The sequence below is a fragment of the Pteronotus mesoamericanus genome, unplaced genomic scaffold (genome assembly GCF_021234165.1).
Source record: "Pteronotus mesoamericanus isolate MK-2021 breed Mesoamerican mustached bat unplaced genomic scaffold, CSHL_Meso_final contig_166, whole genome shotgun sequence".
Classification (NCBI taxonomy): Eukaryota; Metazoa; Chordata; class Mammalia; order Chiroptera; family Mormoopidae; genus Pteronotus; species Pteronotus mesoamericanus.
This window is the reverse complement of record NW_026555066.1, coordinates 863,999-880,402: the sequence shown is the minus strand read 5'-3', so window position 1 is coordinate 880,402 and position 16,404 is coordinate 863,999. Positions and strand designations below refer to the sequence as shown.

Here is a 16,404-nt window from a genome sequence, read left to right as displayed (position 1 = left end):
CCTCCTGCATCCTTGTGAAACTAAGAAAGCTTAATAAGCTACAGGGTCTGTCACTTGCCATATGGTCACATGTTCATGTGCTTCATAAAGTTTGTAAAATACATTTAGACCACAATTGGTTAAAACTGCTGTCCCTGTCCACTGAGAGTTCCCCTCATCATATTTTCCCTTCTATTAGGTGGTGTTGGAGCTGCCTCAGACATTTTTGAGATTCAGCTAAGTAGAAGTTTATTTGGAGCACACATTTAGTTTGGATTTAGCGAGACATTTATTAATAGGACAAAAGCCACTTTCTCAGGCTGTCTTTCCCAGAGCTAGCAGGACCCCATAAAGCATGACTGACCCTAATGGTTTTATGAGCCTTTATCCTCAGGACTAGAACATTACTGGAAGCGCCCTGAAGGCACAGAGGTTCCTGGAACTTGCAAAACAGGACATACCAGACCACAGCGACCAGTGGACCCTGCACCCAAAGATAACATCGAAACAAACAAGTTGCAGCCTACCTGAAACATCCTGCTCTACAACCACTGCACTACCTGATAAAAACTCGAAGCTCTAACCCCTCAGTGCTGGTGCTGGTGCTCGTGCTGGTGCTAGTGCTGGTGCACATCTCCGCACCTATTCCTTTCCCTCCCTTGGGAAAGTAAAAATAAAAACTTTACTCTTTGCAGTTTATTCTCTCTGTGAATTCTTTCACAGCCTCTGTCACTGACCACCCTAACATTTTGGTGGACCATACAGGGACATTCTCTATTTCTCCCTCTCCTCCATCCTCCTGAGACTTGCGACTAGGGGAGCAGTGGGCAGCGGAAGCTCGACCCGGGCTAACCCCCTAACCCTGTCTCTGTGAGGTTTGGAGAGAGGATTCTAATCCTTCTCTGTCTTTCCGGACTCGGCGGACAGCCTCCTCCTCACCCACCTCCATGGCCAGCAACCGGTAAGTCTCTCTGAATCTCAGGACAAAAACATCCTATTCAAGGTGATAGCTTATCCCCTTGTCTAGTCGTAAACCCTGGTACTAGGTCTATCACATTCGCAGGGTTTGGGCTGGAAGGGATGCCTACAACCCTCTCCTTACCAGTTCGGTATACTCTCAGGGCCCAGGGACATCTGGCTCTGAGGCAGAACCTTGTGTTCCGTCTGCCTTCAGGCTCCAGGACGCTTGGCTCTGGCCACAGACCTCTAGGTCGTTTGAGTTGGGTACGCCTTTCTCAAATCTTTCCCCCACCCTCAGTTGTTCTCATCCCTGCGATATCCTTCCCTTTAAACTTGAAAGCTCTGGGGCTTACCGACCTCAAGGCCAAGTGCTTGACTTTCTAATGCAACAAAATCTGACCTCAGTACAAACTGGGCGACTAGGTCTGACCCATGAACAAATGAATCTCTTAACTATAATACTGTCCTCCAACTTGACCTGTACTGTTGCCATCTTGATCCCCTCCTTAGGTTTAGTTCTCAAGAGCAGACAAGATTTTAACCTTCAGCAGAGATTCCTGAGATTCCAGGCCTCTTTCTTCTAACTATGCCTCTTGTTCAAATTTGCCTCATTCTAACACTGCCCCCCACCAAGACTGTAAAACACTGAATTCTCCCTCTGGAGACCTGGGAGCTGTTCAATCCTGTGAACAATTGGGCCTGCCTCTCAATGCAGACCAAAAAAAAAGTGGCATTCTAAACTCAAGCCACTTTTCTGCCCCTTCACCTGGCTCTTTAACACTCACCCCCTCCATCTCTTCTCCCTACTTCTCCTCCTTGGACCTCCCCTCTCCCCCCTTCAGATTGGGTTTCTCCTGGCCACACCCATTCCTGCCATCTCTCCCAGAAACCTCCCAAGAGAAAACTACTCTGAAAACTGACTGAATGTTCGCTAACTGTCTTTCTTCATTATTAACTTTCATAAAAGCCTCAGGGACAGCTTAACAGAGTACTCGCTCTACTTGGCATGGCCCAAAACAGCCCAGATACTTACAGGGATGCCTCTAACTCTTGACTTGCTACATATCTGTCTCTCTGAATGAGTTAAATCCATTCCCAGGGTATCTGGCTGGTGCTTTCATCACTGGTTAAGTTCACCCTCAGGCACAGGGTAAACACATCCATCCATTTGTATTTCTCTGCTGGTATGGACTCTAACTTCTAGTTCTCCATCTGCAGCATATATCTCCTGTTACCAGATTTCTGACCTTCCAGGGGGCCAAAGCAGCCCTGCCCAGGCTCTTCCCTGCTACTCAATTCTTTGGAGCTGAGACATTATTTGACTACTTTTTAACAGTCCTTAAAGTTTTTATTGAGTCTCAACAGGTCTTCTTTCTTGTCATTTAGGACTTTCCACTCCCTTTTCCAGTCTTTTTAAAAGTTGTCAAAAGCAAATGAGAAAAATCTTGTGTTTTCTCTACAAAAATTAGTAATTCAAATTATGTGTATGGTCCTTATGTGTTCAGTTTTCATGTGTGTGGCCTTTACATGATATGTTTGTCTATGTATTACATGTGGTGTTTTCTGCCTCCAGATGGCATAACTAGGGTGAAATATTTTATTAGCCTAAAGATATTAAATACTGATGGAAATTAAGCAGGATCCTGTGGTTTGGACAATTTTTAATATCAAAATTGGTTTTAGGTTTGATTAATGTCTTTTAGGGTTTTTACCAAAAAATATTTGTTTTACAAGGTTATGTTATAATGTTTTAGTTAAGCTTGTTTGACAACTTTCTTAAAGTTTGAATTTTAAAAGATCCTTTATCCAAGAAATTACTTGCATTATTCCAATGGGCCCTGGAATGCCTCAAGAATTTATTCTATCTCTTTATAAAAGATTTTTGAACTAATTAGGCCTATTTAATATGCTCAAAATTACATGGGAAGCTTTGCCAAACAGAATAATAATAACTATAGTCTATTTGTATACATATATTTTTATCAAAATAGATTTTCTAGAAATTTCAACCTGCCCCAGGGAGGAACTTGCAAAGATTCAGAGCAAGTTCAAAAAGAAAATTTTCAAGGGTAACAGGTGTCCTGTCAGTGACGCTGGACAAGCCAAAAGTGATGGTTCCCTGTGGGGACATCAAGCAGTGGTACTCTGGGTATTTGTAACCCAAATACTGGGAATTTATGAATTGTTTCCAATGCTCAATACACACTTCGGATAAGTCCTGTAGTGTTTTAAAATCTTGCACAGTTTGGTCTTTATATATTTTGAAATTTTGTGTTCAATCCAAAAATATAGGACTTATATTGTTCTTTTATGTAATTTCATAATAATTATTATTTACCAATAAATTGTTATCTTCAAATGTTGTATCTTACAAAAAAGCAAAGTTCTTTATAAGCTGCATTATAATCAAATCTATAACCGCGTCATTTTTATTTTGTCATCCATAACAGTCATTGTTTTACTCTAATACATTTGCAAATGTATCTTTGGAAAGGTTCATGAAAAGAACTCTGACTTACTTTAAATTACAGGTATCTATGCAGGTCACACCTTTAAAGTAAATGAAGATTTATGAAACCCTAAGGAATAGCTGGATTCATGGAAATACAGGCAAATAATCAAGACAAACAAATCAATTCAAAATATTGCTAATTTTAAATCTTTGTTTTCCAGATATAAGGAAACTTTTTTTTTCCTCTAGAGTAATTTGTAAAGCATACCCTCATAAGCAATATTGGAACATGTATATTTTTCTCCCTATCTAAACCCTCCAGAATTCAGCAACTCTTAATGAGTATTATTTTCATGGCAATATGTTTGTTTGCATAAACCCAGTAAGAACCTGTTCTCTTTATAATTGCACCAGTTCCCAAATATGGTCTTATTAACCAAGTCTTTGCATGGAATGTCATGACTGAAAGAGTTGTGCCCGGACTCTGGATGTCACCAGAAAGCCTCAAGGAATTAAGATTGACTTTTGAAGCCAACAAGAGCCCCTTGGAGAAGTGGCCTGGTATCTTCCTTGGTCACGTGGTTCCTGGCAGTCTTTCCAGGTAAGGAACAAAGGTTGCTTTCCTGAAAGATGGCAAGGAAGGAACCTCAAGACATTTTGGGAATCTCAAGAACTTGAGGAATCCATCCAAACTTATAGGTATTCAGGCAAAACCCGATGACCACTCTGCGGCTTGCCTTCTTTGCCCTAAGAGTCTGACTAAAGCTCAATCTGAAGGTTCTTTGTAAAATTCAAGTAAAGCCAATTTAAAAGAGCCTACATGATCAATTGCTATTCTTGTTGTGTTGATGCAAATAATCAGGCCAAATTGAAACTGGACTTAATGCAGTTTCTTTGATAAAATGAGGGTAATTTTAGGGAGAAAAATTGTGTTTCAATGGAAATCACAATGTCCAATTGTCACCCATAAACTGAATTAAATCTTAATTTTCTAGTTTTCTTCCAAGCTAATGTTTAGTTTTTTCTTTCATCCCTCGACTTGAACTTATTGAGAGCTACTGATGCAGTGCCAGCCATACAGAATTTACCTACTACCCCCACCCCTTTCCCTTTTGGGGACTTTAAGGCCAACACTTAGTCCTGGTTTTTCCCGACTGACTCCTTTTCTAGGTCCTATCGCAGCTCTTCTCTTTGTTGTTGCTTTCAGGCCATGTCTCCTAAGATACCTTATGCCTTTCATCCAACAAAGCATTCAAGCTCTAGGAGACCCTTTCCCAAAGGACCCCCAGCTACAGGTCTTGCCTTTCAGGCTGTCTAGCTCCACCCTCTCCCTCTTAACAACCCATACCCAGAGCCACAGGCAGGGACAACTCTACGTCCATAATCTGTAGGAAGTAATTCCCGAAGAAGAGAACTTCGTCCCTACTCCCCAGAACCAAAACGGGTCCAGGTCATTAAGAATAAATTCATCTCAAAAACCAGAGAGGGGAATAATAGGACAAAAGCCACTTTCTCAGGCCCTCTTTCCCAGAGCTGGCTGGACCCATAAAGCATGACTGACCCTAATTGTTTTATGAGCCTTTATCCTCAGAACTAGAAAATTACTGGAAGTACCCTGAAGGTGCAAAGGCTCTGGGAACTTTCAATACAGGACATACCAGACCACAACGACCACCAGGACTCTGTACCCAAAGACAACATCGAAACAAGTTGCAGCCTAACTGAAATAGCCTGCTCTACAGCCACTCCATTACCAGATAAAAGCTCAAAGCCCTAACCCCTCGGTGCTGGTGCTGGTGCATATCTCTGCACCTATCCCTTTCCCTCCCTTGGGAAAGTAAAAATAAAACCTTTATTCTCTGCACTTTCTTCTCTTTGTGAATTCTTTCACAGCCTACCTCACCCACCACCCTAACATTTATATGTGGTCTATATAACTTCTATTTGTAGTTATTGCCCAGAATGACTTCTAGAAATATTCTGTCTACCCTTTGAAGCTAATTTTGTATTCATAAATGTATCTTCTTTTTTTAAAGGAGTCCTACTTCACACACTATATAAGCTTCGGATCCCACTAAATCTGTATTTTCCTCTGGCTAAGACACAAATGTGACTCAGCTGCTCTTGCTTAAAGACCTTTAGTGGTTTGTTACTGTTTGCAGGATAAAACCTAATACTCAAATTCATTTTGCAAATATTTTCCTATGTATCTCCATGCATTTGTACTTGTTGATCCTTTTATCTGAAATGCTAACTTAGTTAATTTTTATGTATCCTCCAAGTCTCCCTGAAATCTTTCTTGACAGCAGAAAACAGAGGCACTTTCTTAGCTTTATTTTGCACTTTGCAAGAGGTATCCGTATGCTAACTGGACGTTTAGTCCAATTGTTGACTGGCAAGCTTGTCTTCTGCACTAGCTGGCAATTTCTCACTTCAGTTCCTCTTTCCATCATTGTATCCCCAGGGCCTAACCCACCATCATTTAGAAAACGGGTGTGTACACACCCATTTTCTTTTTTAAAGTGTGGTACCCTTTAAGAAAATGAAATAGTAAGAGGATTTCTGGAGAATATTCTAAAATGCCTGAGAGAACCAGCGCCATCTTGAAGCAGGTGTGGAGTTCCATTCATTCAACCTCTTCTCCCACCACCCTCAGGGTGGAGTCAGAATCTTGGAACCTGTGCGGGGAAATATTGAACTGTATCTGAACTGAAGCGAAGCAATGGGGTCAGAAGAGAGAGTTCCGAGAGTGCTGAGAAGTTGACACAAGCTATAAGGAGCAACGTGGGACCGAAGACAACGCGGGGGTTGTAGAGGGTGTAAGGTTCAATTTCCCAGCTCTGAAATGCAAGTCATCCCTAAACCCGTGCCCTCCTTTTGGGACTAATAACAGAGCTCCCTCACAGGGTGAAGAATACACTCAAAGATCGCGTGAAAGAACTCAACCTGCAAAAGACCTCACTGAACGGGTACCGAGGTGTACTCCGACTCTGGCCTGGCCGAAGCCTGCCCCCGCCACCTCTTCTTTTTGCAGTTTGCAATCACAGAGTTCACCTCCCCTCATAGGAGGAGAGGTTGGGAAGAGTGCGAGTGGTGACGGTGAAAGTGCTTAACTCCCTGCTTGCCCGGAGGAGGAAGCCAGGGAACACTCTGGCCCCACGCAAAATGGAGCCAAGCGACCGCCTCGTCTAAGATGGCGGCTTCCCCGCCTCTCAGCTGAACGTCCTCAGCGTCCATTGGGCACCGAGAGTAGACAAGCGGGTCCAAAGGTAGCCGAGTCCCGCCCCCCTTTCTCAAGGCCGCGCCCCGCCCCGATGACGTTCCGCGGGAGCTGGCTGCCCTCCCTTCCCAGCCTCTGCCTTCGGGCTTTCGCGTGCCCGGCCCTCAGAAGATGGCGGTAGGGTCGCCTCCTTGCGGCAGCGCCGCCACTCTCAATATGGTAGCTGTTTACCCCGTATATCTCCTCCCCTCTCCGCTTCAACTTCCTCGTTGTTTTGAATAAACTTTATTGACTTCGAATTGCCTCCCACCGCTACCGGGCTTCTCCCAGCGACTTTTCGGGCCATTTTCCTACGAAGTGGCCGCCGGTTCCTCTCCTTCCTCGTTGGTTTGCTCTCAGCGAGCTCCTGCCGGCCCAGCGACGACGCCGCTTGTCTGGTCTCCAGGCACCCGCCGGACTAGGCCCGAGCCGCGGTCTCCAGTAGGCCCTAACGGCCGGCCCCGGGGAAGAGCTGTGGAGAAAGCTGCCCGGAAGCGTCGCCGGGCAGCCAGGGCCGAGCGACCCAGCGGGTGGTCGCAGGGGCTGACGAGCAAGGTTTGCGGCGTTACTGTGACAATCCCAGAAGTCGGCGCGCGCGCTGCCGGTGGGGCCGGAACTGCCGCCGAGCCTCCGCTGAGCGAGGCGCCGAGCGGCTCCGGAGCGAGCCCGGCCGCTGGTGCGCTAGTGGGACTGAGCTTCGCGGGCTGTAAGAATCCCTGTAGCTTTGCGGATGCGGAGGTCTCTATAGGGCTCGGGACTGTAGACATTCTTGTCAGGTTGGGGGCGTGAGGAGGCTCCTGTCACTTTGGGAGGTGTGAAGAGATTCTCGTAAGTTTCGGGGCTGCAAGGATATTCCCGTCAGTTTCTGGATCTGTAAGGAGGTCCTGGTCAGTTTTGGGCGACGGGGAGACCTCGTCAATTTGAGGGGACTGGGTGGAGATGCCTGCCAGTTTCTGAGCGGTGGGAAGAAAAATCCTTGTTCAGTTGCGCGAGTGTGAGGAAATTGTAGGCAGTTTCAGGGGTTTCGAAGTGACCCTTTTTAGTTTCAGGGGTGCGACGAGGTCCCGGTCATATTTAGAATAGAGGATGAGCTGATGAGTTTTGTAATTGAGATTTATTTCATTTGTTCGGGTGATGAGGCTCCCGACTCGTCTGGGGTGGAATGATTGAGATAGTTCTCATAACAAGACCCCAGAACTGTGATTTGAGTTGGGCGCCTCTTCTTTCTGAAGGCAGCGGGATAATTTGCGAGTGATCTGAACCCATATCCATGGACTTCTCATCTCTCTCCATTTGCCCCTATATGGGGGCAGAGAGAAAGGTCTTTTACAGAAAGACCCCCAGCCTCATTCTGGCGTCATAATAAAAAGCACTCTGGGAAGCAAGGTTTTGAGCAAGGAGAGGGTTCAGTGAGAGATTAAAGAAGCTTCCTTAAAGGCGTCAGATATTTCCCTGAAGCCCAGAAAGAAATTCTCACTGTCTTTGGGGGCCCGGAGGAGGTAGGGAGGGCGGTGAGGGAGGGGGGGAAGCCTTCAGGGCATAGCGCCCTTCTTTATTTGTTAAAGCTATTCTGGAAGCGGGTGGACTTTCTCAGATTGCCCCCTACAGCCACACCCCTGTGTTGCAGCTGGGCTGTGATAACTCCCCATTTGTGAGGGTTGGTACCCTGGGGCATCTAATTCACTCTGTAAAAAAGTGTGTTTTTGTGTGTGTGTGTGTGCGTGCGTGTGTGTGTGCGTGCGTGTGTGTGTGCGCGTGTGTGTGTGCGTGTGCGTGTGTGTGTGTGCGCGCGCGCGCCTAGCCGTTGTCTAGGAAGGACGAGAGCTGTTGCTTCCCGCTCCTGTGGACACTCCGAACCTGGCTCGCCACAGAACGCTCCAGGGCCAGGCGAAGATGGCCACAGTGCCGGTGTATTGCCTTTGCCGGCTGCCTTATGATGTGACCCGTTTCATGATTGAGTGTGACATGTGCCAGGACTGGTTTCACGGCAGGTAAGGAAGGCAGGCCAGGTGGGACAGGGTGCCGTGGTCAGGTGTTCACTTGCTTCTTTCTCAGCTCTGTTTTAGGTTCCCACTCAGACAGAAACTCCCCCCCCCCCACACACAGAATTAAGTCCAATCCACCTCCCAGACCCAGGTTTCTCCATCCCTCCTTGCAGACTAGGGTCTAGTTGACATTGGCTTCTGGTTTCTCCTCTTTTTTTTCCATATGTATTTTTCTTTGCACCCTTCTTTTGATTTCTTCCTTCCTTCCTTCCTTCCTTCCTTCCTTCCTTTCTTTCTTTCTTTCTTTCTTTCTTTCTTTCTTTCTTTCTTTCTTTCTTTCTTTCTTTCTTTCTTTCTTTCTTTCTTTCTTTCTTTCTTTTTTGCATTTAGATAATATTTTCTTTCCAGCCACATAGTATCATTTTTGTATTCTGGCAATTTTGTTTTACCTCAGACCCTGGCTTTGAAGGAAACAGTATTACATTTTTGATATATTTGAGTCTAACAAACATGGATTTAAGTTCCAGCTTTGCAACTTGTTATCACAAGTTACCTTGGGCAAGTTGCTTTGCCTCTCTGAGCCTCATTGTCTTCACCTATAAAACATATCTAACATACCCTTCCTGATTATTTAAAGCATTTTGTGTGCACTCAGTAAATGGAGGCAGAAATGCAGCAATATTTTATTTCTATAGTATTTATCTGCACTACCATTCAACTAAATTGAATTAAGTGGAAGAGATATTGGCTAAAACAGCAAGAATAAAACCACTAATGAACTCCCTCCAGTTTACCATGTGTGCACATGAGCACCTGTCATCCAGCATTCCAGAGAGGTTTATGTATGGAATAAAACTGTAATATTATCCTATTATTGGGTCTTAAATCTCAGCTATGGGAAGAAAACAATGAGAGGGATTTGTACACTGGAGTACAGCAGAACAGTATATGGCACCCTCCTCCTGCCTTTTACATGTTGTTAGATTCTAGAATTTTCAGTTGTTGCTAGTCCCTTCCAAAGGAGCTGTTCCTTTTTTCATACTCAAGACCAAAGTGAAGGTGCTGGTGTTGCTAAGATTCTGCTCTCAGTAGGGGCTGCCTCATGCAGCACATCCAAGTTCATATTAGCTGATTTTTATTGAGTATTCACTGTGTGCCAGGTATAGAGTTCTGTTTATTGCCTTATGTTATTTCATTTGAATGGGGACAGACATAGAAGGTGGGGCCTTTTCTTTCCCCTGAAAATAACTAGGGATGAAGGTGTCTTTCAGGACTCCTGGTGTCTTTGCTAGTGCTGATCAAGTCACTCCTCTACTTAAGATTCTTTTGGTGGTTCCCCTGTAGAATAAAATTTAGTCTTCTTTGTGTGACAGATAAGACCTTTCGTGATCTACTTGTTTAGTCTCATTTTCCGCCACTCCTCCCTTGTTCTTTATGTCCCAGAAAGGCTGAAGCACTTATAGTTCTGGTAAAATTTGTCTTTGCAAATTTTCTGTGACTCTCTCTCTTTGCACATACTATTTCCACTAATGTCCTCTCTTTTACAACTCACGACATATCTCCTTTATAAAAGGCTTTCTCCCTCTGGCTTCCCATTGCATTTTGTGTACATCCTTATTGAAAGTAATTATTTCATCATATAATTGTTATAAATACATCTGTGTTACTCATTAGCCAGAGCTACCTGAGGGCAGAGATGTCATCTTTTCATTTTTGGTATCCCCAGAGCCTAGTTGAGTGCTAAACATGTAATAGAGGCTGAGTAGATTTTTAAATTAAATTTATCAAAGTAACATTGGTTAATAACATTATATAAATTTCAGCTGTACAACATTATAATTTGATATCTGTATACTCTATTGTATGCTCACCACCAAATGTCTAGTTTCCTTTGGTTACCATATATTTGACCCCCTTTACCCAATTTGCTCTCTCCCCACCCCCTTATATTTTTGAATGAAGTGAATGAATTTTCATGAAAAGAACTATTCCTTGTGTCCCTTGCTTTGGATTATGTGGGAAGTGTGTAGAATCAAACCTGGAAAGGGAACTTTTGCCCACAATATAGAGACCCTAGTTTCACAGTCTAGGAACAAGAAACAGGAATGAATGCTTTCATAGTGCTTACTATGTGCCAGGCTCATGATAGGACTTTGCATACATTATCTCAATCCACACCCAAACCTGAATGTTAGATATTTCTTTATAAATAATGTTTATAAATTTTTCCTGATTATATAGTTGAGACATGCTCATAGAAAATACAGAGAGAGAATAAAGAAGGAAATAAAAATCACCTGAGTCTACTATCCAGTACAATCCGCTATTAAATTTTTTGTTGCATTAACTCCCATCGTTTGACTTAAGCATATAAACATATATTTTTACAACATGGGGTTGTATTATAAACACCATCTTATAACTTGAGTTTTATTCCTACTTAACATTATAATATGAATATTTTACCAGGTCCTTAAATATTCATTTAAACCCGGTTTCTGATATCCCACCATATGTATGTGTCACTAGTTACTTGGTCATTGCCTCTGTGGTTGGATGCTTATGTTGGTTTTACTTTTTTATATTATAAATAATATTGTGATGTGAGGGAAACTGGAGGTTCTGGAAATGTTCTGCATTTGATATGGATGCTGGTTAAAATGACAAGAAAAACATTGTGGTGAACATCATTGCACAGTAGAGGCTTGACATTTATAAGGAACACTACTGAGGCCTTTAAAAATTCCAAATTTACAAATATGGAAATGGGTTTATGGGCCAGGCCCCTCCTTAATCACATTTCTGTGGTGAGTCTTGAGTTTCTGTGCATACCCTGACACGTTAACTGCCTTAATTTTTTTTATGAAAGTTTTTTTTTTTAATCTCTTCTCATGCTTGTCTTTATGGACTGCCAAAGAACAAGAAGGCCAACTGAGAATCAGGTCCTTGGTGCATGGCTGCTCTTGCTTGCTCAGTACATTGCTTAAACATACACACCAGGCTCATAGTGTTCCATTTAAGTGAATACTTAAGCACGATTGAAAATTACTAAATATTGTTGACTTTTCATGGTTGCTTACAGTAGTTAAGCCCACACATAGGTGATTTAAATCTTTTCACATCTTTGATGACTTCCATAGGCTAGATTTCTTAAAGTTCAGTTAGGGGTTAATAATGCCAAATTACTTCCTGGAAAGGCTATACCAAGAAAAGTGACTATTCCATTTTGCTGGTGAGACTCTGGAATTCATGGAGATTAATTTAAGTTAAACTTTCTGAATCTGGATTTGATTTTAGGATAGTCTGACTCTAAAGCCTAGGTTCCCAAAGGTGGGGAAAAGATGGTATAGCTCCATTTCTCCTACTGTAAAGGGCTAGGTTTTACAAATACTTTGATCTGTAGAGCAGTTGTTCCTCAAACTTTCGTGAGCATCAGAATCACTTGGAAGACCTATTAAAAGACAGGATAAATAGGCTCCACATGCAGGGTTTCTGATACAGTGGGTGAGTGGGGGCCACTGTCAGAACCACTGATTTAGAGCATTATTCTGTCTCAATTCCTTCCCTTTCTTTGGAGTGTGGCAGCTTCCGATGTTGGGGAATTGGCAGGCTAACATATCATTACTGTACATGGCTGTTCTCAAAGTGTGATTGGTTAACTGGGAATTTGTTAGAAATGCAGATTCCTAGGCTGGGACATAGTCATCTATATTTTAACAAACAGGTGGATTCTGATGCACTCTAACTTTTAAGAATCATTGCTCTACACTGGCGAAGAAAGTTAGTTGGCAAGTGTTTATTGATGCCTGGGGCTTTGGCAAAACCTCACCCTTTTACAGTTTCTCTATCTGTAAAGGAAGTATTGGTTGTCACATCCCTAAGGGGATAGCTGTGGTGTGGACTATAACTCTGGAGGAAATGATTCTGGCTTAAATCTAGGTTCAGATTCTTACTGTTACATTTTAGCAAAGGATTTCATCTCCGCTCAACCTCAATTTCCCTGCGAGGGGTTGTGATGATTTAAATAAAATGATAATGGCACTTGTTTATTGCATACTAGCTAATATGCCAATCAATATGCCAAATACTTTGCCTAATTATCTTTATTTAATATTTTTTGGGAGTTTTAAAATTATGCACTCAATTTATTTAATAGTTATAGGACTATTCAAATTATCTATTTTATATTGGGCATGTTGTGGTTGTTTGTACTTTCCAAGAGATTTATCCATTTCATCTAAGTTGTCAAATTTAAGTATGTTCATATTACTCCTTTATTATCCCTTTGATATCTGTAGGCGGGGTGTCTTAATCTCTCTTTTTGTTAGACATGCTCCAGGATTGTTAGTTTTATTGATCTTTTCAAAGAATAAGTTTTATATTTCATTGACTTTATCATCTTTCTGTTTTCACTTTCATTGATTTCTGCACTTATTAGTTCTTCCTTTTGCTTGCTTTGTGTTTATTTTGCTTTTTACCTAATTTCTGGAGATGGGAGCTTAGGCTATTGATTTGAGACTATTCCTGTTTTCTAATGTAAGCATTTAGTGCTATAAGTTTCCCTTTTAGCAATGAATTAGCTGTGTCTCATAACTTTTGATATGTTTTCCTTTTCATGTAGTTCAATATAATTTTTAATTTCCTTAGAGATGTTATGTTCGACCTATGAATTATATAGAACAATGTTGTTTAGTTTCCAGGTATTATGAGAATGCCTTGATTTCCCTTGAATTCCTGAAGGGTCTTTTCATTTGATATCAAATTCTGGATTTGCAGTTCTTTCAGCATTGAAAACTATGTATTTTATTTTCTTCTTGATTTAGGCTGGGTATACTGTATGTTTCTAAGAATTTATCCATTTCTTCTTGGTTGTCCAGTTTGTTGGCAGATAGTTGTTCACAGCTTAATCTGTTTTCTTTCTTTTCTTCAGTTAGGGTAATTTCTATTGTTCTATCTTCAAGTTTACTTTTTTTTTTCCTGTTGTCTCCCTTCCGCTGTTGAGCCCATTGAATGAGTTTTCATTTAAATTATTATATTTTTCATTTCTAAAGTTGTCATTTGTTCCTTTCTATATCTTCTACTTCTTTGTGGAGATTCTAATTTTTGCTGACCCTTTCTATTTTATTTGTTTCACTCATGTTTGTAATTGTTCACTGAAATGCTTTTATGATTGCACCTTTAAAATCACTGTTAGATGCTTTCAACATCTGTGTCATCTCAGTGTTGAGACTGATTTTTGTTTTGTTCATTCAAATTGTGATTTTCCTTGCTCTTGATATGATGTGTGATTATTTTCATTATGTCCTGGATATTTTGAGTATTGTGTTAGGAGATTCTGGATATTGTATCTTTTGTTTTTGTAGGTCTCTTCAAACACTGCACTTCAGTGGCAGGGGAAGTTGGTATTATTTCGTTATGCCAGGTGGGAATAGAAGTCCATGTTCCCCATTTGGTCTCTGTTGATACCTGCTATGTCTGGTTGCTGTCCCTAGTCAGGTTGCCTTCTTCTCTCCATCTTTCAGAGTTGCCGTACTTTTTTTGTGTATAATGTCCAAGATGTTTAGCTGTACTGAATGAGAGGAATAGGAAGAAGTGTATCTATTCCATATTGTTTCAAAACCAGAAGTGGCCAATCAGTCTTTACAATAGCTCTTTGGAGCTATTGTTTGCTCCTATGAGGTTAAAAACTTGCCCAAAATTACACAGCCAGTTAGTTGCTTGACCATCTGTCAAACCTGGGTCTCTTGGACTCTTGCGGTAAGATACAATACCATAGATAGTATAAAGCACTGTTCAGGTTAAGCTCTTTTCAAGACATTGAGGGAGATAAAGAAAATCAGGCTTGTAAACTCACATGCAGTCCACACTTTTTTTTCTAAGTGAAATCAGATTAAAGTTTACACCGCTTTTAATTTTTATTTTATTTTTTTAAACAGAACATGATTATATTTCAATATATAACTTGTTTACAACCAAAAAATAAAACAGCACAGTAAAATAAAAAAACATGATACTTCATTTGCAGTGCATGAGAAATAGTTAACATTTAGTCATAGATGAGCTCTTAAGAAACCAGCCCATTATTCCCAGGAGGCCTAGAACATGCTGTGGCGGGGCTCTTCCTGTGCTCCCATGAGTGCTGAGTGCATGTGCCTTTCTCCGTGCACCATAGGGTGGATTTGAAATGTATTCATTAAAAGTCATCTTGTTGTGATTTTAGAGGACATAGATAGTTGTTAAGTATATACACCACTTTTTATTTTGAAGCAGTAAAAGGCTAACCTGCAGCTTTAGGAATGTGTGGCAAAGGGAAGAGAGGTCCTGACATTTATGTACAGGGTTTACTGGACATAATGTATGGGCTGTAGAATCCCTGCCCTGGAAAAGGTCTTATAGGGTGTAGTTAGAAGGATCAGAGGATAGCCTGCTCTGTCCAGGCTCTTGGGATGTCTCTTGGAGTGGCATAATTTTTAAAGATTTATTTTATTTTTATTTTTAGTGAGGGGGAAGAAAGAGAGGGAGAGAAACATCAATGTGAGAGAGAAACATTGATTGGTTGCCTCTTGCATGCTCCCCAATCAGGGGACCAAACCCGCAACCCAGGCATGCGCCCTGATCAGGAATCGAACTGGCAACCTTTTGCTTTGAGAGATGATGCCCAACCAACTGTGCCACACCGGTCAGGGCTGGAGTAGCATAATTTTTTAAATAAATTTTTATTTTTAAATAATTATAGATTCACACAAAGTTGCAAAAGAGTTTATGGAGCATGCTTGTGTACATTTACCCAGTTTTCCTCATATCTTATGTAACTATAGTACGGTATCAAAACCAGGAAACTGACATTGGTTCAATCCACCAATCTTATTTTATGTTTACCAGTTTTATATGTACTCATAGTTGTATGTGTATGTGTATTTAGTTCTACACAATTTTATCATACTTGTAGATTTGTTTAATTACCACAGTCAAAATACAGAACTATTCCTTCACCGTTGGAATAGCATAATTTTTGACCCAGTTCACCTGGAAGTTTGGAATGGCAGCATGTACCAAAGACTGGGTGGTCAGTGTTTCCAAGAGGAGTGCCCTGAAATTTTAGGATGCAGTGGAAGGTCTGATAGGCATGATGTCCAGGACTGAGTTATCGGAGCTGAATGAAAATCTGCTTTGGAAACAAAAGCATAGTGGTGAGACCGTGGCTTTGAATCTTAGTTCTTCCACTTACTAGCTTTGTTGCTTTGGGCAGGTCATTTCATCTCTACACTTCTGCTTTCTTAGCTTTAAAAGAGAAAGAATCCGTATTTTGTATAGCTGTTGTGAGGACTAATGAGAATGTCTGTAAAACATCTAGTATAATCCTTGGCACACAGTAGAAACGCAATTTTGGCTATCACCTAGAACATTCATGCAATAAATGTTTATTGAATATTTACTGTTTGCCAAGTAGTGGGTCAAGAGCCATGGGAGATAGAGATGAAGACATGGGCTGTCTAGATTATCTCAGGATAGAAAATAAGATGGATTTATCAACTTATTGACTCACTTATGTACTCACTTGCTTAATAGATATGTGCCATGTTCCAGGCATTGGTTCTAGATACTGAAAGGGTAGGATACAGCAGTGAACATCAGACAGTAAACTAGCAGGTAAACATATAGTGTGTCAAATGATAAATGGTATAGAGAAACATAAAACGGTGAGCAGGAGCTGGTGTGCCACCCCCCGGGCTGGAGGCATGGTTATTTTATATAGGTTGATTATGGAT

The 16,404-nt window shown here is 41.5% G+C and overlaps 1 protein-coding gene across 2 annotated transcripts in view; it reads left to right on the top strand.

The window, feature by feature from the left end:
* The first annotated feature begins 6,904 nt into the window (after positions 1-6,904).
* PHF8 (PHD finger protein 8) overlaps positions 6,905-16,404 on the top strand; it is a 92,754-nt gene continuing 83,254 nt past the window's right edge. For both annotated transcript variants that reach the window (XM_054565727.1, XM_054565726.1), the window contains exons 1-2: positions 6,905-7,478; positions 8,452-8,641. In XM_054565727.1, coding sequence (XP_054421702.1) covers positions 8,544-8,641 — 98 coding nt within the window. In that variant the 5' untranslated portion in view covers positions 6,905-7,478; positions 8,452-8,543. The remainder of the gene's footprint in view (positions 7,479-8,451; positions 8,642-16,404) is intronic.